Raw genomic sequence first — 24,782 nt, forward strand, 5'->3', positions numbered from 1 at the left:
AGTCAAACACCCCCACACTTTGAGGCATTCATAAGAAGGTCATCTACCTTTCCATAAATCATATGGAGTTTCATCTGATCCTTAAGGGTACTATATCCAGGATATACTAGTTAAGAGGACTGCCTCCCTCCACAAGCCCGCAGGTAATCCTGAACTAATCAACATGGCAATTATCATCTTCTTAAGGATACAATTGTTATGTTCAAGGCTTCTAATTGGTTTTGAACTTCAAGTTTATACATCTTAAGGCTTCTAAGGCATCATCCTTATCCCTAAGAAAGTATACAAGATAGTACCTCGTACAATCATCCATGAAAGTTATAACCATCTTTTACCATAGTGGTTTTGGGTTGAACTCATGTCAACTAGGCCTAACTGAATTAATTCTAAGGACTTAGAATTACTCTGAACATTTGTGCTAAAAGATTTTATAGCATATTCATTTCACTTTTGTGTCCAAGATCCGAACTAAATTTGGGTACGAAGCCTATGCTAGGCAGTTTATGCATTGACTTATAATTTTACGGTTCCAAGTCTACCATGCAAAACATTCAAAGACACACAAAAGAAAGCATAAGAATCAACTATGTTCACTTCATCAGATTTTCCTTTAAACTTATATAGACCCTATGTCCTATAACTGTTGCCTAAAAAATCAATGTCGTTAGTTATAACAAGTTTTCCACATTTAATTAAGATCTTCAATCTTTTACCATCTTCAATAGAACAAGATACAAGATTCTTTCATATGCTCGGAACATGAAAACTTCATTCAGTGTGATAATATTACAGATATAAGCCTATGCTCGACCTTTCCCTTTTATGCAACCTCTGTCGCAGATGAGTTACTCATATAGAGTTTCTCGAAATCCCTTATCCTCTGGTAAGAGGTGAACATGTCTCTATTTCAACAAACATATTTAATGGCTCCAGAGTCCACCCACCAGTCTCTCACATTGGTTATTATTATTAAAATAATTTCCGACATCATGTCAATGAACTCGTTCTAATTTGTTTCAACTAAATTAGCATTAACTTTCTACTTATTAAGGTTTTATGTTGTCTACACTTTACTGTCGTATGGCCAGGAATTTTACAAACATAACAATCACCCTTAATTAAAGTAATGTCAGATTCAGTTTTACGAAACATACCTTTCTTATGAAGACTACGCTTAGAGTTGTGTTTGATGTTCTCTCCTTTGTAAGCTTTGGAAGACTTGTGTTCATCCACATGCGCATGGTAGCCATGTTCCTTTTCAATTTCATGTCACAAACTTCGTTTATACTCTGACCACGGACACGGTAATTTCCCAATCACCTAATACAACACATCTCACAAACCTTAGTTCAGATAAAATATGAGTTTTGAAGATAATATCTATATTTATAAACTTAGTTTGAACCACCATATCAAAAAACTCATGGTTACCCCATAAAAACTACTTTAGTTAACAACAAAATTCTGCCCGTCAGAATTTTTCAGGAACGTTTCTCTGTTTTGTAAAATATCAAAAAAATACTTTTACAACTCCAAAAATTCTGAAATTTTACATGGGTAACTATCAGGATGTCTAATACGTTGTGTCAAAAGGGTTCATCGAAATTCCTTATAGGTTAAGAGATAAACTCGAAACTCTACAGCTGACCAAAAATTCGTTTTTGTTTTTCACTCCACAATTAACATCCATGATTCACAAACCAACCAACCATTTTCGATTTTTTTACAAATTTATAATGTCTTAAGATTGTTGGGTGCAATAATCAAAAACAAGTAAAAATCAAATAAGCAAAAGTTATTGATACTTAGATCCTTTATAATGGAAGTGATCGATTTGATGAAACGGACGAGCTCCCCATATCTCAGCAACAGCAACAAGGCAAAACTTTGGAAAAAACAGAGTGAGTCACGTGTTTAACACGTTTCCCTTAAGACATTAGCGACCGGCTACACTCAAGAGTGATGCTATAGCCCTCACAGGACGGATATCTCCAGGATAAAACACCCTACTACACCTACTACTAGCATATGTAGTAGATGCTCAACTTGAGCTTGGCAACTCCGGAAAAAAAAACCATAAAGGAAAATCTCGAACACTTAAGAAAACAATATAAAATATTTTTTCTCTTAGGGGTCCCTCTAAATATAGAGCAACCCCTTTCCCATCTATTTTACAAAAGTAGTGAATTTGTTTATATAATTGACAAATACAACTGAAGAAGAAAAACTCCCCGATGTGGGACTAAAATGTTTATATAGTTTCTTAAAACTATTAAAAATTGGAAACTCCACAATGTGAGACTAATAAGTTTTATTCACAAAAGAAAACAATAAATTAAAAATTTTATTAAAACTTTAAAAAATTATTTTTTATTAATCGTTTTCCAACCCATGGAAGTTGAGAAGTTCAGAATTTTCCACCGTTTGCTTATATTCGACCTTCTCACTCACTCAACCATTATTAATTCCTGCTTTGGAAATTTAATTTTTACATTTTTTCTATGCTAAGGTGCAGATATACTAGCCGTACGACTCTTTATGACACGGTTTCAAGACTTGGTTTCAATCTGGGGAATATCAAACGGTTGGCATGAGCAAGATCCATCAAAAGAAGGGAAATGCAATGCAAAGCCTTCAATCAAAAAAAAAAAACTTTAGCTATCTATTTATTGATGAAAGATTTCTATGCTAGAGTTCTTGCAATAGTTCGGTGCACATAACAGGTTTCCTGACAAGGTTGAGCGTTGCTTATCAACCAAAAGATATTGAGGTAAAATCCGAACATTTCCTTAGATTTATCCTTCTTTTTTCACATCCATATTCATTCCTTAATCCAGTTATGTTTATGATATTATATTAGAGCATCTCCAAACTTATAAGTGAGTTTTTGATGATTTACCATACGAATTAAACTTATTTGCTTTTACATTATCAACACGTTACTTAACCAAGACAAATTCATCCGTGTTCGAGAAAAGATTCGTGACAAGACTCCTTTTGGAGATCTATTACAGATGGATCACAAACCAAGTAATCAAAAATGTGTTGCTCGTAAGGCGGTGAAAGCATGGAATGTTGAAAGTGGGAAGCTTGTTATTGAAAACAAAGAGTTTGAAATTGATTCCGAGTTGGTCAAAAAAATCTCTAAGTTTGTCCATCACTGGAGATAAAATCATAAAGCCTAGAAATGAGAATCAAGTCCCCAGCTTCATTGAACATGCAATTGGATAATAGGAAGTTTCATTTACAAGTGATTGCTATATTTCAGTCCAGAGATGTCGAGGTAATTGACCAACTAGAGGTCGTTAAACTGAGTAAACTTTACATCGCTCTTTTGTTCTCTGCACTGCTATTTCCGAAGCGTCAGCGCATCCCGCTTGAGTATTTTTATTTGCTAGATGATGATCATCACTTTGAAAACTTGAAGTTTTACAGATTTGATATAGAGGTTGCCAAGTTTCTGAAGGAGGGCATTGTAACCGCTAAGAAAGCAAAATCTAGATCTGTGACTGTGAGCGGCTGTTTGCACATCATTGAGTGTCTATACTATCAAGAGAAACTTCCAATGATGTTTCATATTCAGAACAAATGGGAACGGAAGGAAGATGAAGTGGAACCGGATGAGCCCATACCGTCTTTTAAAAGACCCAGGAATAATATTGAAACTTCTCTAAGGACTACCCGGTAAAAACGGAGCCACAGTCAGAGAATCCTGAGATAGAGATTATCGACATCGATGATGATAGTAGTGAAGAAGATGCCAATGATGAAGACTATGATGAAGAGTTAGACAAAGTACTTTTGCAGTATTTTATGACTCTGAAAAGAGAGACGATTGACAAAGTAGCATCGCCGCTTGAGTATACGAGCAGTGGTCAACCATTTGCAGGACAGCATAGCAGTGGTGGATGTGTGGTTTTAAATGATGAAAATGTAGAAGGCTTCAGCGTTCTTAGAACACAAGCAGAGCTATATAAGAAAATATGGTCGAGACATGGCCATATCGCTTCAAGCAAAGTTCTTACAGATCCGTATGCCCAAGTACCGGTCGTCTCAGGAATAATGACTACCATTACTGAAATGCATGATACTCGTTTTTCTGATCTGAATTCCGAGATGATTGAGGCTTGGGAGAAAAACATAATGAAATGTGAGAAAGTTGAATTCAACATTCGGTGGGTTCGGAATTGGTTGGAGAAATTCAAAAAAGTTTCTTTGCAAAAGAGAAGCTTGAGGTTGAATTAACAGAGCATGATGATTTATTGAAGGAAGAAGAGAAAAAGTGCGTTGCAGCGAAGAATGCACTGAAGGAGGCAGAATACAAAATTGTCGCTTTAAAATCTAACATGAGTCCCTTGAACAAGGAGAGGCGAAAGTGCGATGAGAAAGAGAGCTGTTTACTCTCGGAATGGTGGTTGCAGTAGTAGGACGAGCAAAGTTTTTGGTATATATTTTGATTGGATTAGACTTTTTGGATGCAACTAGAAACTCTTTTCTGTTAGAAAGGAAAAAAAAAGGCCTATTTTCCTGAGAGAAAATCACAAAAATCTCTGAGCACTCAAATGACACACTTTTTTGTAGTGTCTAACATTGAGATAATCCAGTAGTTTTTGTTAATTAGAATTTGGGGTTCTAAATACAGGGAGTGGTTTCATCAAATTCAATTGCTAACTGTATATACACTGTTTGACAGATGCACAGATAAAAAAAAAATTCAAGTTAAACCAGAAAGTAGTAAAACTTCAATGAGTGTGATGGTTAAACTTCACATGTGAAGATACGTGCGAAGTATGGTCTGTGCGAGAACGAGTGATTGTACATGAGCGAGTGTATCGCATAGAGATTCCGAAAATAAAGGACATCTTAGCTGTCATCCACTATGTAAACACCTATATAAAGAGAAAGGTATGAGAGAGAAAGTATGATCAAGAGAGGGAGGACACACTTGTAGAGAAAGAGAACAAAATTTGTATTATTATTGTCTCCTTCTTCTTCCTTCACCAACTTAGAGCTCCAAATACTCATTAATGGGGTCTCAATGTAATCCAAATGTAATTTCAACAATCCTAGTGAACCCTAATCCCGTGGATGTAGATCACATTGATCGAACCACGTAAATCTTGTGTCTTATTTTACATTTCCATCATTTTTATCTTCATTTTCATGTTAAATAAGTTTAGATTTAGAAATTGTTAAATGGATGTTAGTTGTGGGATTTCCTGCAACTACATTTTTGGCGCTAGAAACAGGGAGGAGTAAAGGATTTTATCCTACCTGCAACAAATCTTACCAGTTCTACAAATTTTAGAGGAAAAATCCAAAGTTTTAGTGGAAGATTTTGATGTCAGGAGAAAGAGCAAAAGGCAAATCGTTGAAGGAAGTCGAAGATAAGGATAAGAGGCAGAAGCTGTGGTTTTTGTCACAAACAGAAACCTGCACAGATAGTTCAAGGTTGAGCGAAGAAACAATAGATCATGGGTTCGAGTTCGCACAAATACATATTTTTCATTTTCTTACCATTTCGAGAGGCATATAAAAGATAAGATAAAACATAGTAGTTCCCTTTGCACAGATGCAGGCAGTACAGATGGTCACAAGCGAAGATAAGGAGTTGATCATCCCATGTTCGAATCTCACCTTACTCATATTTTTTACTAGGGTTGCTCCCAGTGAGAATATCAGAATAAGAAAAATATGTTATACGTTTAGCTGTCATCCACTATGTAAACACCTATATAAAGAGAAAGATATGAGAGAGAAAGTATGATCAAGAGAGGGAGGACACATTTGTAAAGAAAAAGAACATAATTTGTATTATTATTATCTCCTTCTTCTTCCTTCACCAACTTAGAGCTCCAAATACTCATTAATGGAGTCTCAATGCAATCCAAATGTAATTTCAACAATCATAGTGAACCCTAATCTCATGGATGTAGATCGAAGAAGATCCAAAGAAATTAGAGAAATCAAAGAAAAAGAGATAAAGATTTTAATCCGGAGGGGACAATAGCAGCAGTGAAACAAACATGACGACATCAGAAATCAAATTCAAAAGGATGAATTCCGCTCGTACTTTATTCTTTCGATTCCCAGATCTAGAAGCATCAACAGGGGGAGAAAAGAATAAACATAGAACAAGGGGATGAAAACAACGCGAACATGAAAAAGAAACGATGGATAGGAGAAGATCCAATTCACATAAACCATATGAGGAAAAGAAAGAATTGCTCTGTGCGAAGACAAAAGGAAAAATTCCAGCTAGTAGAAACAAAGAAAGGGAGTTACTATTTTCTTATGCGAAGAGGACACACCTTGAAGAGCAGGGAAACAACGATGCTACTAATAACAAAGGAAAGGTACCATCTCGCGCAACACAATCTAAAAATTCAAGGAGACAAAAAGCTAGGGTGTCCGAATAAATTCACCAGTTTCGTGCGAAGTATATATGAAGAAAAGAGACTATGCGAAGAAAGAAATGGACATCTACAAATGCGAAAGGAACGCACCTGAAATAACGAAACTAACTCAAACCAATAGCACCAGTTTAGCTAAAGCTAGAAACTTCAACGGGGGAGAAAGAACAAAGAGATCGATTCCAACTCTTCCTCAGTTAAGTCAGGATGCACAGCTCGAAGGAGACACGAAGAGAAGAGAGTGTGGGAAATAAAACATTCATAAGAGCCCAAAAGATTTCAAGTTTGTCTCCTTAACCATTCCGACATATCGACTTGTCTGCGAACAGCCCAACACTTCATTCCATGATAAACCAATTCAAAACTGGATGAGGACTTGTCTCGTCTATGATAAACCAGTTCAAATGATCATGATGTTGGAAGCAGAATTGATCAACTCATTGTCGAAAGCACCAGCCAGTTCCACCCGAAAATATATTACATGAAAAGAATCATCAATGATGAGATATGGCATCTACGAAAAGCTCGCATATTAAAGGCAACCTCGTTAGTAGACAATAAGGAAGAGAAGTAAAAATGAAAGGAAGAAAAAAAGAAAGAAGGAGATAGATTGTATCGCATACAATCTTTGTGAAAATGAATACACGCGAAGATAGCGAATAAAATGGCGGAAGTTCCATTGTTCACCACAAACAAGAGCCAGTATAGATAGTCCATAGAAAGGAGTACGAGATTGAGGTCAAGAGATCGATTCTCATCACCTCACTAATATTTTTTACGCATTGTGTACAAATGTCGGGAAGAAAAATTAGAATAGGTGTGCGGCTACGACTTTCTTTCCCAAACAGGAGACAGAGCAGATGGTGAAGGAAGAAGAAGAGAGTAATAACATGGTCATGGCTACGACTTTTGTGCCTTAATTTCGCACAAAAGATGTAGCACATATGGTTAGAAGGGAAGACTACAAGCCAGAGGTGATGTGTTCAAATTCGCACTCACGCACATTTTTCACGATATTTTTGAACTAAGAGCGAAGATGTGGATCAAGATACAATATTGTTTCATAATTTTGCGCAAAGGATGATGCACAGATGGTCAAGGAAAGACGGTTCAAGCCACAGATCCAGAGTTCAATTCCTACCTCCTACACATCTTTGCAGAATTTTTCTAAAAAGAGGTTATCATCGCATGCAACATACTAAGAAGAAAAGAAACAACAGAGATATAAAGGTCGATATCAACGCACCAAGAGAAACTCACATCAAGAGAAATAGAGAGCTACAACAAGAGAGAAAATCAAAGAAGAAAAGTCAAAAAGTAAGACCTTATAATAAGACCTTAATAAAAGGCACCAGAAATGATATTTATTATCAGATAGACTAGCAATCCGAATGTGGCGTGCAACCTAATTCGCATACATGCAAGAGGCAAAAAGTAAGACCTATCACACGTCATAGTCGGAGAAACCTCGAAGGCATGACTCAAGGAAAGGCTACATCAACCCCGGAACTTGAGTCATGGAGATTTGGGGCGAGAAAAACGATGATGCCCATTCGGGAGAGGTACCTTAAATTTTCAATCTAAGATAATAATCTTAGATTGAGAGACTAAGGTGAGAAAGTCTCTCCCAAGGAGTGCAGAAACTCGATCAAGGCGTCGAGGTACACGGTTGAGTCAAGCGTGCCGGGTACGTCTGGAGCGTATTCCGCCACTCTTAACAAGTCCTGACTATGATGCACTCAGTCCGAAGATACCCACTTAGGGTGCAGTCTCGTAACCATAAAACCTATAGGTAAAGGGAAAAGAGACCGCGAACTCAACTGGTTGTTGAAATGCCGGATGGGAAGAACCATAATCTTAACCCGATAGAGGTAAGCTTCCTTGATGGGGCAACCAGAGGGGAAGATAAGGACGACACCCTCCATTAGGGAGCTGAATTGTGTCAAAAGACGTAAGTCATGAGGCTTTTTATTCGCAAGAATATTAATACTTGTCATATTTATGCACGAGAAAACCTGCAGAGGCAAAAATAAAAGAGATGATAAGGCAAGATCAATGGGTCATTACTTGAAAGGGTAAAGACCACCTACGATTTTGCCGCCCGACCAAATAGAGGCAAACATAAGACCTCTACATAGGGAGGGGAAATAAGACCACACTAGAAACACATAGACCTATATATTGTGATTATATTATTATGTGATTCTAATAGTGCAGGAATAAATAAGAGAGGTAATAATACAATGCGATACGATGAACTAAAGATGGACAAAGAACAAAGGTAAGTAACTCAACATTATTTATACATTACATGAAAGCATCGCATAAACATTACATGACATAAGCATCGCATACACATTTCATTGCATAAATATTTTGCTCAGTTCGCATAAGCAATTTAAAGACATTATACTCAAAGAAGAAAGACGTGAAGATTAATTCACTCATCCAACACTTTCTCAAGAATTGTTCCCTCATAGATAAATAACAGAGGCAACTAAGGATTATCAAGAAAATATTTTTTGTTCTTTATCTTCTCGGTCAAAATCATTTCCAAAGAAGACACTCATTCATGAATAACAAGAATACTCACCAACAATGGAGTAAGAGAAATAGAAGACATGTAATAGAAATCACACACAACAGTTTCGCATGATTGACAACAACATCAAATCACATGAAAGCTAGCATAGCATGAGGCAAAGAACATGGAGCAATAATTTCGCACGATTAGTTCGCAATACTTCTTGTATTTCGAGGATTAGTACTTCTATACTTCTTAAAGGATACTTCATACTTCGCATACTTCAAGGAATGATACTTCATACTTCTCAATGCTTCGGAACTTCACAAAAGAATAGAGGCAAATACGTACTTTTCAAGAAAAGTATTCTTTCGCGTAGTTCCTTCATCAACCCTACTCCAACAACTATAACAATGGATTTTTTTCTTAAAGATAGCTCTTCAAGCAATATTCAAGAAAAAAGAGGCAAAATGTAGGAGTAAAGCATCGCTCATTCAAATTATGCGAAGAAAAGAAGATATAAGGAGAGCGAATATGATCGCACACAGTTAAGTCAAGATGACGTATCAGATGAAGTCAGCATAATCAAGAGTAAAATGTGAGAATCTGTGCGAATTATGGAAGGTCTGCGATGTTAGCAGATATAAGTGTGCGATAGTCGCGCACGGTCATTCCGAAATAAAGGGATATCTTAGATGTCATCCCCTGTGTAAACACCTATATAAAGAGAAAGGTATGAGAGAGAAAAGGGAGACACACTTTAGAGGAGGACACATTTGTAGAGAGAGAAAACAGAATTTGTATTATTATTATTATCTTCTTCTTCCTTCACCAACTTAGAGCTCCAAATACTCATTAGTGGAGTCTCAATGTAATCCAAATGTAATTTCAACAATCATAGTGAACCCTAATCCCGTGGATGTAGATCACATTGATCGAACCACGTAAATCTTGTGTCTTATTTTACACTTCCATCATTTTTATCTTCATTTTCATGTTAAATAAGTTTAGATCTAGAAATTATTAAAGGGGTGTTAGTTGTGGGATTTCCTGCAACTACACTAAACAAACTAATTAGCATACCTCCTCTGCACGTAGCGTCCAGTATTGATCATTGATGTTCTCGATCCTTTCACTGAGCGGAAAAATCTGTATGATACAAGTTCAGTATTATTGACAAAAATTCATAAAATACAGAAAATAAACTTGCATGACTCGGCCTTGACAACATTAAGTTGGGCCTCAATTGCATCACCAGGGAAACCTACAACAAGCATCATTTGTCTGGAAGACGGCATGCAACTGTAAAAGTTTCTCTACTTCAGAAAGATCTGCAGAGTCTCATAACAGTTGCCTTGAACAATTTAAGTTTTGGTGGCACTCTGTCTTAGTCCGACCAAGTTGGGAAAACCAACAAGGATATTACCTCCATATTTGATATTTGACACTAAATAAACTAGCTCCACTAGCAAAGAAGATGTGATACAGATAACTTTAGCGTATATGTAACTAACACATTCAAATGCTAACACAGTACCTTATAAATCTTGTGGTAGAAAACTTCCAACAATCTAAGTTCCGCATCGGGATGAGACAGCTCAACCTTCAGAGAGCTAATACAGGCAAACAAATTTGTATAAGGGAAAATAATTGGGATTATCCTGTAACATCTTTCGGCTAGTAAGTACAAAAGGTAATTCTGTAACCTGAATGAAACATCTTTCTGCTAATAAGTATAACGTGACAATGTTTCAACACCTTGGTACTTAATAGCTTGGGGTTTAGGTTGCTGAGAGTAACAGTTATGAGGGGTAAGTCTGATCTTGGTTGGGTAATCCAAACCAAGATGGTGAGCATCTCTTTCCGTGACATCATCATATGTTAAGACCTTTGACCTGCATAATTACAAAAAAATAAAAAAGCGAAATGAAACTCAAATAGACAAATAAATCACAGAACACTTTTTAGGTATGGAAGTACTTACAGCTCTAAACAAAAATCATCTTCCTTTGGCTTCTCCAAAGATCGGAAATGCACAACCTAACAGGCCAAAATCAATAAAGACTTTAAAATAGGTTACAATTCATGAATACACTCAACATCATTCTACTGTGTCAATTTTCCTGCCACCAATTCTGTTGTTTAATCCAACTACTGATCATACAATAATGTGTGTCACAAATACCTGATGGTTATGAACATATTCCAGAAAAGAAGGAACATCAGGATAGCGGCATAGTGTTATACTATCAACTGAAGCAGGCTTCTGGAAGCAAATAATGTCTCCATCTTCAAGCTGAACAAAAGAAGGCAATCCAATAAGCAAAAAGGAATCATAAAAACAATAAATAAAAACATCCCAACAGGTAGAGATTATGCTCTTCATCTACATTACATGGCTAGCACGGAATGTAAGCTTCTTGTCTATGTGCTCACACATAACTGTGGGCTCAAACTTTATTTCCTGGCATCAGAAGATGAGCCCTAATCAGATGCATGCATTAATGTATATTTAAAGCTTCAATATCTGGGTAGAAGACTACTGAACAGAAAACTAAATACAGAAACAAGTTATTGAGTCACTCCAAATCTCAAAGAAGGGCAAACCTCATAAAGTTCTATTTCTTCATCTGGAGAAAACCCAGCCATCTCATTAAGCTTTTTAAGAATTTCCAAGGGCTTACCACTACCCTTCACAAAGAGTCTCCCCACATACCTGATATATCATTTGAGTGTCTCAAAACTCATAAGGATAATAAATTCTGACCAAATGAAAAATATGACAACTCAAAACTCAATACATACCGAAGTTCTTCTTTTTCAGCATCATAAAGCTTGAAAAAAAGAAGAATATCTTCTTTTGTTCTATCAGGAGGAGGAATGGGATGTGATTCCTGTTGAGTAGTACATATGAGAACATAGAACAATAAAATGCATAGATCCAAACCAGATTGATGTGTTATCCTAACAACTTAGGAGGACAACTCGAATTAAATTAAATAGTCCAGAGATCAATTTTCTATATATAACAATTACCAGCCCAAGCTCAATTTCCAAGAATAACTTTAGTTCCGCATTGTGAGCCTTATTTGGAACTTCTCTCAACTGTCCAACCTACAATTCAAGAGGAAACATGATGAGCCGTGCGCTGGGTTTTTCCATGTTTCGCCTCAGTCAAATAATGGAGATTAGAAGATCTAGATTCTAGAATCTAGTCTTATAAAGAAGTGGCTCATGAGTCATGAGAAACTCAAAGAGCAAGCGTGTTAGTACTTCAGCAGAAGGAAATACATGAAAAATGGCAAATATTTATGGCCAAGTAGTTACAGATTGTGTCTCCTGTTGAGGCGTTAACGGTCGGTTTGGACGATAAGTATGATTTTGACGCTTTGCTCATAACCAAAACCGCTGAAATTGCACAGGTAACCAAACTCTTTAGCAACCTCCTCCTGCAAACAACTTCAAGTAAGAAAACCGCTATATCCCAGAAGACAAACAAACTATGAAGCCAGCTACAATCTTATTTTGTTAAGAAGATTACAAGTAAACATAAGTTTCAAAATACTGGTGAATAATGAATATAATAAGAAGATACCTTGAAGAGGTTAAAAGGCATCTGTTTCTGGATACGAAAACTGCGAACTTTGTTGTGATCAACAAGATCAAAATAGATATCTCTCCCAATCTGTTCAAAGAGGTCCTCATTTCGAGCAACCTAGTAGCAACAATTACCACACTCAGCATCTGTGGGTCAAAAACTAGATACAGACAACAAGAGAAGGGTGAATGCAAGTACCTTTATAGTAGTATAGAGGTGAGCCTCTCTGCTTTTCCCTTTTTCATTTTCTTCCTCTTCTTTCTTCAACCCAATCTGTAAGATGATTATTAGTTCAAGTCAGCGTTAGCCCTTCAAGAGGCCATTGAAAGAACATATGCCTGGCATCCTATCCCTCAAGAAACAGTTGTTTATGGTTTCAACCATCTCACTCTTTCAAGAGACGACGACATAAATTAGGGTCTTCTCTGTTTTTGTAAAGTTGAAATTGGGGTTTCATTTGTATGATTTATATTTGGGGTTTCACATGTACCTTAGTGATTAACTTGGTGATTGTGATTAGGTTTTAAAAACCAATGACAAATCAGAAATCTTACCTTGGTTTGATAATCTATCTGTTGCCGATTTGGGGTTGTGAATCGCAAAATAGTTCACAAAATAAATAAATAATAATAATAATTGAGTCGGTTCGAGATGTGAGAGGGACTAGTAGATATCTAGAAAATAGTGACTGAACAAGCAAAGCGGGAAGTAGATACAGCCTTCGGATTTGTAAACCGAAATAGATATCGGTCCGTCCAAAGGCAGAAAAATTCTTTTAGTAGGACGTGGACAGGTTGACTGGTCTACTCCATGACCCGATGACCGTAGTCCTCAAAAGTCAAACCGACCGCTGGTTTTTTTAACAGACCCCACCTGAAACACCGGTCTTCTCTGAAATCACTAATGAGTAGGGCTGCACATACCGGACCCAACCCGTACCCGACCAAAAATACCCGCACCCGATCCAACCCGCCGAGGCATGGGTCGACTATGAGTGAGGCACGACAGAACCCACCTATTTTGGATCGGTTGCGGATAGAAACTTCCGTCACCCGAACCGACCCACCCACCCGCCCAAAACTAACGTAGGATTCCTGACCCTTAGATCTAACCTAGGATGAATTATCAGAGCCGTTGAATTGATGTATAAAAGTAAAAGACCTAACCTAATCGCATTTTCCTTCTCTTCTCTTCCGCGGCCTCTTCTGAGTCTTCTCTCCTTCTCAGACAGACTCCAATCTCCATCCAAGTCTCCAACTCCGTTCTTTTTTCTTCGCTCAGTCTCAGATTCGCTTTGTGGATCATCGGCATCACCAGAAGCAAACCAATAACGGAAGGTAAGATTAGGAACCGTTGTAAACTTGTAATTTTTTGATGATGTGATTTCTTGTAATTTTCAATTTAGGGTTTATCTGTTTAGGGTGTTGTTTTTTAATTTCAGTTTGGAATGAATTGGTATGATGTTACTATGTTAGAACTCAGTAATGAAGAGTTTAATCAGTAGATTCAAAGGATTCTTGAATGTTTATGTGTTTAGGCAGCGCTCAATTTATCTGAATCTAATACCCTTTATTTTATTTTTCCATGTTAGGGTTTGTCAAGATTGAAGAACTGAAGTTCAGTTCATTGGAGCTTGAAGAAGAACTGGTCAGAGTTGGTTTAAGAAGAACTAAGAAGGTATATCCAACTATGAAATTGTTTTGATTATTTAGGTTCCTTTTATATGTCCTTTCCATTTTATGGTTTGTTGTTTATCTGAATCTAATGTTTTTTTTATTCCATGGTAGGGTTTGTCAAGATTGAAGAACTGAAGTTCAGTTCATTAGAGTTTGAAGAAGAACTAATCAGAGTTGGTTTAGGAAAACTAAGAAGGTATATCCAACTGTTTTGCTTATTTTGGTTCCTTTTATAGATGCTAACTATTAAATAAATTTATATCTGTTTGATGTTTGTTATACTGTTTTCTATGGTTTGAGAATCTTGAAATTTGGCTTTTCAAATTTTGCTTTGATCTGTGTATTGTCTGTTATCTTGATGTTCTTAGTATTAGGATATTTTATATGTTCTTATAGTTGAATTTGGATGTTGAGATTATGATGAAGCTGAGTTTTTTTGCATAGGTCAGGGCAATCATTTTTTGCATCTGAGTTTTTCAAGTTAACGACCTAAAAATAGGGTTGTGAAGCTTTATGTTTGGGCATTATGTTATTGAGGTCTTTTGGTTATTGGGGTCCTTTGGTAGTGAAGCTTTATGTCATGTCTGTCTAAACTTTGTGTTCTATATTGAGGTCGTTAATGTTCAATTTATGGTATTGTGTTTGTATTAGTATCTAGAAGGATAATGCTCAGATTAGGTGGTGTACTGATTAGAGAATTTTTGGGGTTTTTCACTTCAAGACTTCGAATAGCAGGCAGGACATCTAGCTATCCTATATTTAGAACGTTGCTGTAAGAGAAGTACAATAAAACTGTAAAGCACGCGTAGCTACCGTGTACTATTTCATCTAATTACAGTGACTGTCCGGTGTACTGATGGGCAGTTTGTGTTGGTACTTGCTGTTGTTGTGGATGGATAAACTAAAATGTTCATTTCGCTTGCAGAGCTATTTTACTTGTTTCAAGAAATTCATCTACCCTTTCATTCATTCTAATTGTTCATTTCGCTTGCAGAGCTATTCAGTTTCAGTGACCTTGCTTCTTCTTCTATCGTCATAGACTCATAGATGATTGATTCTGATGAGTGCCAAATATTGTATATATTTATCCCTTTTTGTTGGCATTTAACTCATCTTTTATGCATTAATTCTACATTTTATCCCATATTCTGTGTTTTCATTGTTTTCAAGAATAAATATTTTTATTAATTAATTTTGCATTTTTAGGTAATAAATAAAGTCTGGATGACTTGCGGAGCAAAAAGAGCAGAAAAGTAGTGAAAAGCCGGGAGAAATCACGCAAGGAAGCCGCGAAGAATGGTGCGCACAACCTCATTTTCTACACACAAAAACGCCTCCGTTCTCAGCCATCAGATCAGTTCTCAGAAGCATCCGATGGTCGCTCCTTCATAGAGCATCAAAATCTGAAGTCTCTGCCAAGCACCACAGCGCTGAAATTCCAAGCCTTCAGATTAGATGGTAGTTGAATCCAACGGTTGCTCCCTTGTTGTTCATCAAAGTTTGATATCTCCGCCTTACACTACAGCACCTAACCTAATCTAGCACCGTTCGTTTCGATGTATCCCTTCATCCGACGGTCGCTCCTCGCTTGCCTCCGCATCACCGTCCGATCTACCTACCAGCTCCACATCCCACGGCTCATCCTCGCTGTTCATCCAATTTGCTACAACCGCCCAACACCCAAGCACCCGAACCCTATGACCTAACCAAGCACCCCCCTTCTTCCCAAAACAGTCGAGCTCTCCTTCTCCCCCATCTCCCCATTCCTCTGCAGAAAACCCATGTCCGCCACCGTACACCACCACCTTCTCCACCTCTGTCACCACCATCTCTACCACCTAACCTCCACCAAATCACTACCAAACACCACATCATCACTCCCTACCTATCTAGACCCCTATTCCCTCCATCTCTCACGTTTCATCCATGAAACCCTAGGCGTGAGAGGTTGATGAAATAGGTGACCTAGAGATGAAATAGGAGCATGGGAAAGGCACCAGGAGAGTCAGAGGAAGAATGGGTCGAGTTTAATTTGATGTTGCTACATCAAATTAGGTAAAAAAAATCAAACCCTAGTCTACTGTTAATTTGGGATTTTTTTTTGGTAGAACCCTAATTGTGTCTGTGGGTATAAATAGCCTTGTGGGTGTTGTTGTAAAACTTTATGCTGGACTAGCCAGTGTCCAGGACTGTAAAGTTCTGTTAATGTTTAATTTTAAATTTCAATTTCAACTTTAGTTAATTTTCAATTTCTGTTTTATTTCATGTTTAATTCCATGTTCATTTAATTTATGTTCTTATAATTTCTGTTTGTTTCTAATTTCAATTTGGTTTTGTGTTTAATGTTAGTTCACTGTTATGTCAGTTTTGTGTTTAATGTTTAGTTTTGTGCTTAATGTTAGTTCACTGTTAGTGCCATGTTTAGTTCACTGTGTTTCAATTCATTGTCAAGAAGTGATGGTATGCTAGGTTAGAGCTTTGAAGCTTTGATTTGATTGTGCAATGGGAGAAATTAGTGCTCATAGCAAGCTAATTCTCTTCCCATTCCATTTGTATGCTTAGGATGCATTGTGTTGATTGAGTAGTGGGGAGAAACTAGTGCTCACTAGTGACAATGAGCAAGCTAGTTCTCTTCCCACTCTGGAAGAATGCCTAGAGCCATTGACTTGGCTTTGTTTCTTTTTCTTATTCATTTTCCTTAGCTATCTCCACATCCCTGCCCTTGGCCTTAGGCCTTGGTTTGTATTGTCATCTTTCTTTGCTGTCTAGTATTTGCTTTGTTTAGTTCTTGGCTGTTCTTTTGTTTTCTGTTTTGCTTCCATCTTTGGCCATTGGCCACTGTTTTTTCTTCCTCCTCCCTACCCTGCTACTCAGTGCTTTGGCCACTGCCTTGCAAACTGCTAGTGCTGCTGTGCCTCTGCCCTGCAGTACTGCTGCTGCTGCTGCTTCCTTTTACTTGCACTGCTTGTGCAGCTACTGTGCAGTATTGCTGCTGCTGCTGCTTTCTTTGCCTTGTGCTGCTGTTGCTGTTGTTGTGCTTCTCCACTGCTGCTGCTTTTTCTGTTGTCTGCTGCTGCTCCACTGCTGCTGCCTTTTCCCTGTTGCTGCAGCTGCTGTTGCTGCAGCTGGTTAAGGCCTAAGTCCTACTGCTGCTACTGCTTCCTCTCCTAGGCCCAGCCACAGTTTAGGTTAAGGCAAGCCCAAAGGCCTAGCTAAACCAAGCCCAGTTTCTAAGACCAAAAGCCCATCAGTCCACTGAACTTAACCAAAGCCCAGTTCATTAAGGCTCCAAGCCCAAGTTTATTATTAAGGCCCAGTTCAATTCATTTTAAGACCAACTGAGTCCAAGGCTCAGTTCAATTCAAAGGCCCAAGGCCTAAAGCACTTCATCATTACAAACAAACCCACTAAGCCCAATAGCAATTTAGAGCCCAAATAGCTAAACACTACAAAACACTCCCAATCTCTGTGGATCGACCCGTACTTGCACGAGCTACAACTGACGACCGTGCACTTGCGGTATTACTGTAGGCCTGCGTTTTATTGCGCTTCATTTTTATACACTCCTCCGGGCCCACCAGATTCCTATTGGCTTAGATAAGGTAATGACGCCAAGGGTCATTGTCAGTAGCTTGATCTTTCTGAGTTCATCTTTGTTACTGTAACTAATTTACAGACTTCGTTTTATTTCAGGCTTTCAGCCATTCGGAGGTAAAACATCCACAAATTTGCAGGCTTGCAGCGACTCGCTGTTGGTCGCTTTATATGATATTAGGCTTTAGTATAGTAGGCAATACTCAATAGTAATGCACTCTTTTATCTTTTGAGCTTTGAACAATTGAACTCTGTTCCTTTTTATTGTTAGCTTTATCAACTTTGTTATACACTTATACTGTTATACAGTTGTACTCAATAACTTTGTTCCTTGTTAATGTAATGTCATTTTATTTTATGGTGGGTAACCCACCACCCACCCGACCAAACCCGCCGTCACAATGGGTCGGGTGAAAACCGACCCATTGTGTTGTTGGGTCGGTTGCGGGTGACAACTTCTGTTACCCGCCATCAGTGGGTCGGGTGGTGGGTGAGGCCAAAACCGACCAAAACCGACCCATGTGCAGCCCTACTAATGAGTATAGCATCAACTAATCGAACCTGCTAGTAGATAGGTTCCAAAATTTACTAAATTTCTGTTGTTTGTTTCAAAATCGGATCTTCTAGTGATATTGTTTCTCATTTACCTTGTTGGCTGTTTATTTGGTCACCTGTTGAAAGTTGATATAGCTGAAAGCTGGGGAGACTCTCAGCGAACCAAAGAAATTAGAGGCTACTTGCAGTGAAACTACTTGAAATTACCATTTGATGGATATGCAGACTGGGTAGTTCCTGACGGATAAGTTAAAAAACTCGTCGGACCGAGAACTACCCTGTGTGAGATGGGGAAAACTAGCCTTGGTATATGAGACAATTGATACTATCTTTACAACATGCATTACTTGAAGGAGCCTTTCTTTTTAGTCTGTGTTAGCAAGATTGATCTCCGGTTCTTTACTACTTGAAATTCAACATAAAGTTTAGGAATTACCCTGAAACTTGGCTTGAATGTGTTTTGCTTGTAACAATTATAATGCGATGTGATGATTAGATAATTTGCAATGTTGAAGCAAAAGTAGCAAGTCGAAAAGATAGCAAGGATAGTAAGAAAGTGTTTCTTTTTTAAGGAATAAACTGCTAACAAAGGAAGAATCCAAAATGTACTAACACAGCCAATACATATCCCTACAGCAAACCTTGAAATAGTAGACATCTACCTCTGTCCATGGATACATTTGCTTCTCTGAGTGCAACAGCGTCATCCTACTTTCCATACCCGAAACATTTTCCTGCACCTTCCATTTTCTCTGAATGTGGAACAATTTACTCATCTTATTCCTCCAGCAGTACCGAGTACAAATTAAAAAAGAAGAGCATAAAGGAGGAATGTGGAACAATTTACTCATCATGTCAAGGTGCAGTGCTGCCATGGAAACAAGAGGTCAGAGTCGTGGACAGAGATGACACTTGGCTGATCAAAAGGACTGAGAGAGTTGGAAGAGGAATCCAAAGAAAAAACAAATAATATAAAAATATGATAAGAAAATGATCAATTGAACAGTTGCACCAGAAAAAAAAAAAAGAAAAAAGGAGAGTGTCAAGGGAACAAGGTGAAAAGCGCAAGATGAAGTCACTCATAGATGAATGATAATTTGGAAAACTCGATATTATGTGCTACCTGATTGGTTGGATAAGCTCTCTACCGAGAACTGTCAGAATGCTCCAAGCCAAGGTACTGGTCCGAAGCTCCACAAATATCTCTTCTCTGAGATGAGTCATCATTGCAGGTTAGCTCGATACAAATAACAGAAGAAAGGTTGTAAAAAATATATAAAAGAAAAGAAAAGAGATAACCAGACACACCAGAAAATGATTGGATACTATGTCCATGTCAGTAAGGTAATCAGGCTGACCCAAAGATAGAATTGCAAGCTTCCACTGATAAAAAAATAAATTAAACCACGTTAATGCATGAATATTTCAGCTGAATATATAATTGATAGTAATTTACATGTTCTTGCAAAATTACATACAATGACATTAGGTAATGTGACTCCTCTATAATAGAATAGCTTCTAAACCTCGAAAACAAGTAATGAAGAACATACCTTTGTGAATTCCTCGTCGGGAACATTCAATTTCTTCTGAATACCCAACTTGACTTCAGCTAATGTGTGTCCTTCACGGATGATCAATAAAAATGGTTTCCCAAAATTCTTTACCTGTTGCCGAAGCACGCAAAAACAACATTCCAGCACGTCATGCTTCACATGCAAATTTTGATGAAATTCTATTAAAAATACAATGTACCTTTTGGGGCTCAGATGCATCTTTTGTGAAGTGATGAACACGAACCATGCAATCCCAAGGACCCAAGTTCTTCTCCTCCTCTAGAATCTATAAGCATGAAAACAGGAGAAAATAGAAGAATAAAGTTAGATGTTGCACTTCACTGGATTGCACAATATTTTAGAAGATAATCTAACAACAAACTGATCACTGCCAAAAACTTAAGGAAAACGAAACGAAAATTGCAGAATTTGCTGCAACATAGAAATGGACTTACCTCCTCTGCACGTAGTGTAAAGTACTGAGCTTTTATGTTCTCGATTTTTTCACTAAGTGGAAAAACCTGCAAGGATATAAATCCAAAAATATGAGGAAAAAATGCAATATATTGGATAATGAACTGATCCTGGCTCGTCCAAATGGACATAACTTGGGTGGTTAATTGGGCCTCAACTGCATGCATGACTGGGGGAACCGAAGTCCTTGTACACTTCAAAGTGGTCCGCAGTCTCGCCAGAGTTGCAATTGAACAAATAAAGTTACAACGAAACCCATTTTGAAGATTTGTACTTTAGTCCAACCAAGCAGTAGGACAAAGATAAAACTCATCGGTGAATAAAGCAGCTGAACTAGCCAGGTAAAATATATATGTACCTTCAAAGCCTAATTGTGATTAACAAATTCAAATGATAAATACATTACTTTAAAGATCATGTGGTTGAACACTTTAAGCAATCTGAGTTCCGTATTCGTATGAGACAGCTCAACCTTCAAAAAGTTTAGCCAGACAATTAAAACATAATTCTCAACTGCTAAATAAATCAATAAAAGAAACATCTTTTCACAGAGAAGAAAATTGGTGAGCATGCACTACCTTATAAAACAAGTTACGGAGACGATGAACAATTTATTGGTCAAAAAGAAACAGTTACCTTTGTCTTCAGATCATTAAGCACATCGCCTACTGTACTTGTGTTTGGAAGTCTAATTTTGTGAATGACAGTCTGCAAACATCAGTCAGTTTAATAACAGCCTGAACACGATTAAGAGTAACTTGTTAATGTGGAACATGCTTACTCACATCTTTTTTAGCATGATGAAAAGAAACATTCAGAGTTTTTAAACCTTGCAACACTGGTAGAGGGATGTCCAAGACTTCGTAGTACAAAATATTAGATATCTGTTGATGGAAAACCTTTCAAGGAAATTTTAGCCACGCACCCAAATTTAACCGTTACTCTAGTTGATAAGATCGAGCAAGCCTTAGAAAGCTAGGTTCAGAGGATGAATTACCTGGTTGCGGTAACTTAATATCTCGGACAAGTGGTGAAAACCTTGGTACTTAATGGCTTGGGCTATAGGTTGCTGTGAGTAACAGTTGCGAAGAGTAAGTCTGATTTTGGTTGGGTCATCCAAACCAAGATGCCGAGCAATTCTTTCCGTGACATTATCATAAGTTAATACCTTCGACCTTAATGATTTAAGTCATAAAAACAAGGCACATAAATTACTGCAAGAAAGAAAATAATTTTAAAAATAAGACAGCAATAGACTTTTGGAACATGAAAGTATTTACAGCTCAAGAACGAAATCATCTTTCTTCGGTTTCTCCAGAGATTGGAAGCGTACAACCTAACAAAGCAGAGTAAACAATTTTTTTAATAATTGTCAATCAATATGCTCCAGCTTCTTCAACTGTGTTAATTATCTTTGGCATGGTATCCTTAGTCAAATTCCTACCATCTACATTTAAACATTATCAGAAAGTGTGAGTCACATATACCCGACGATTAAGAATATATTCTAGAAAAGAAGGAACATCTGGATAACGGCATCGTGTCATACTATCGGCTGGAGGCGGTTTCTGGAAACAAATAATATCCCCATTCTCAAGCTGAAAGATGAAGACAAAAAAGGCAATATCAGCCGAAAGCTGAAACAAAAAATAACAATAAGAAGAAAAAAAACAATTGCATCGGTAAATCATGCACTTCATTAAATTACCTGGCTATGGTGGAATGTGAATTCCTTTTCTATGTGCTCACACATAACTGTGGGCTCAAACTTTATTTCCTGACATCAAAAGATGAGTTTCTATTCAGATGCTTGCATTGATAGACATTTAAAACTTACATTTCAGGGTAGATGAGTACAGAACAAAAAAAACTAAGCGCACAAACAAAAGTTCCAGAGTAAATCCAAATACGAAAGAAGGACCAACCTCATAAAGTTCAATTTTTTCATCTGGAGAGAATCCAGCCATCTCATTGAGCTTTTTAAGAATTTCCGCAGGCTTACCACTGTCCTTCACAAAAAGTCTCCCCACATATCTGATAAACAATACAAGTGTTTCAAAACTCAAACGACGTCTGTATCTTATCTGATAAAAAAAATGGCAACTGAAACCTCAATTCCTACCGCAGTTTTTCTTTTTGCGCATCATAAAGCTTGAAGAAGAGAAGTATATCTTGTTGTGTTATGTCAGGTGGAGGAATAGGATGTAATCCCTGTAGAGCACATAAGTAAGAACACTGAACAATACAAGGTCCGTAATCAAGAAACTGATTCTCATATCTAAAAACAATTACCGCCCCATGGTAATTGTTTACTTCCAGGAACAAATTTAGCTCCGCATTTTGAGCCGTTTTAAGTTCTTCTCTCAACTTTCCAACCTACAAATTCAAAAACAAAGCATAATTAACCTGTGTGGTGAATTCTTCGCTTCTTCCATATTTTATCTCGCTCAAAGCACTCAGACTAGAACTCTAGAAATACAGTGAAGTGTTTTGGCTGTCCATCATTAAAATTCGGAAGTGATAATGCAGCTGTAGCAGTCGGAATAACCATGGTACATAGCAAAATATTCATGGCTAAGTAAATAAATTACAGATTTCGTCTCCTCTTGAAATGTTAACGGTCGGTTTAGACGGTAAGATTGATTTTGACGCTTCACCCATAACCAAAAACGCTGAAATTGCACAGGTACACCAAGCTCTTTAGCAACCTCCTCCTGCAAACAATTTCAAGTAATAAAATCGCCATATCCCAGAAGACAAACAAACCATGAAGCTAGCTTTAATTATTTTAACAGCCAATAAGAAGATTACAAATAAGTAAACATAATAAGATACCTTGAAAAGTTTAGAAGACATCTGCTTCTGAATACGGAAACTGCGAACTTTGTTATGATCAACAAGGTCAAAATAGATATCCCTCCCAATTTGTTCACAAAAGTCCTCATCTCGAGAAACCTAGAAGTAAGCATATCGACCGAATTACTATATTTGAACTTGAAAACTTGGACGTTGATAACAAGGGAATTGGTGAAAATGAATAGTGGTGAAAATGAATAGTACCTTTATAATACTCCCTCCGTTTTTTTTTAATAGGCCAGTTTTGTTTTTAGCGAAATTTAAGGAAATTAAGAGAACTAATCATTGAAAGTGGTCCTCATGACACTTGTCAATAAAAGAAGTAAAGTGAAATGGTCCCCATGACACTTGTTAGCAAAAGAAGTAAAGTGAAGTGGTCCACATGACACTTGTCATCAAAAGAAGTTAAGAGAAAAATGGTCCCAAAAAGTTAAAATAACATTTGACTTTCCCAATTAGGAAACTGACCTATTTTTTTAAATTTTTATTTATAGAAACTGGCCTATTAAAAAAGAACGGAGGGAGTAGTATAAAGGCGAGCACCTGCTCTTTCGTTTTCTTTTTGTTCTTTGGTTAACCTAATCTGTTGGATGATATAGCAGTCAATTGAATAAGAAATTTAACCAGAACAAGGGTTTAACAACCCTTTTGGAAAACAAGGGCTTTCCGAATGTTGTTTCAAGAATCAACAGAGAGGGAAATATAGAGAGTTACCTTCTTTCTTGGATAATCGTTGTCTTGCCGATTTAGGATTTTCATTACGAAGGAGAGGGTTTAATTTTTTAGAGAAAAATAAAACCTAAAAACCCGAAAAGAAGCTAAAGAGCTTTTTTGAGAAGCTTGTTCGGAAAGCGGGAAATGAATTCGGTACATTAAAGTCGGCGGAGTCGTTTCCCATTTAAATAAAAAATAAAATCGATGCAGTCGTTGTTGGAGTGGCAGTGCCGTGGTACAGGTACTCCGTCTAAATTCTTTTTTTACTTAATCCCATAAGTGGTACTATAAGTGGTACAATTATTACCGGCCGGATTGAGGTATGCCTGAACTAATCTTTCAGTGCAAAATTCGGTTTCCTTTTTGGGTGTACCAATCATTATTATTTCTTCACAACCTAACAACCACTAGTCCTACTTTTTTCTCTTTTGTTGTCATTTCGTCTCAAGAAAAACTTGTAGATCAAAAATAGACACTTGTTTTCATCCAACTCAAATTCTTCGTTCCAACCTTATGACTAGTACTTTATTTTGTTGTTTGAATGTCAAATGAGGTTAGTAAAATTGAAATTGTTGATTTGCAGTTATATAATCGTCGAGGTATCTCTTCATCGGCCTTGACGACTTTTCAAATTTTATTTTGGTAGTCATCTTCTTGTGATGAATAACGACTTTTTATCTCTGAAAGTAACATTCACAGAGTCGTCATGATATTCATCCCAAACCTTAGGGGTCAATTAGACGTCGGGTTATGAAAATCTAAAGCAAGCCGACTAATACTATCAAAAACTTATTTTTCATGTATTCCATTTTGTTACTAGTC

At 37.3% G+C, this 24,782-nt stretch overlaps 1 protein-coding gene and 1 pseudogene across 1 annotated transcript; both read right to left on the reverse strand.

The window, feature by feature from the left end:
- Positions 1-9,552: 9,552 nt before the first annotated feature.
- LOC113324234 lies at positions 9,553-12,832 on the reverse strand (annotated as a pseudogene).
- A 6,239-nt stretch (positions 12,833-19,071) lies between these two features.
- Positions 19,072-23,325, reverse strand: LOC113324345 (ubiquitin carboxyl-terminal hydrolase 13-like). Its single transcript, XM_026572661.1, has 18 exons — positions 23,226-23,325; positions 22,982-23,104; positions 22,683-22,766; positions 22,513-22,601; positions 22,316-22,424; positions 22,099-22,167; positions 21,878-21,988; positions 21,671-21,726; positions 21,388-21,565; positions 21,176-21,274; positions 21,027-21,098; positions 20,797-20,862; positions 20,372-20,437; positions 20,116-20,202; positions 19,914-20,027; positions 19,669-19,743; positions 19,484-19,570; positions 19,072-19,228 (listed from the first exon to the last, which is right to left on the reverse strand). The coding sequence occupies exons 1-17, from the start codon at positions 23,244-23,246 to the stop codon at positions 19,505-19,507; spliced, it is 1,485 nt and encodes a 494-aa protein (XP_026428446.1). The 5' UTR covers positions 23,247-23,325; the 3' UTR covers positions 19,072-19,228; positions 19,484-19,504.
- Positions 23,326-24,782: the final 1,457 nt, after the last annotated feature.

Source organism: Papaver somniferum, chromosome 11 (genome assembly GCF_003573695.1).
Source record: "Papaver somniferum cultivar HN1 chromosome 11, ASM357369v1, whole genome shotgun sequence".
NCBI lineage: Eukaryota > Viridiplantae > Streptophyta > Magnoliopsida > Ranunculales > Papaveraceae > Papaver > Papaver somniferum.

Excerpts from the sequence above, each read along its gene's own strand:
- LOC113324345 (XM_026572661.1), bottom strand. The coding sequence starts at position 23,246 with ATGTCTTCTAAACTTTTCAAG. Across the intron at positions 20,863-21,026 it reads TTAATGATCTGAAGACAAAG|GTTGAGCTGTCTCATACGAA; the intron begins GTAACTGTTTCT and ends AACTTTTTGAAG. Across the intron at positions 19,571-19,668 it reads TAGTATCCAATCATTTTCTG|AGAAGAGATATTTGTGGAGC; the intron begins GTGTGTCTGGTT and ends GACTCATCTCAG.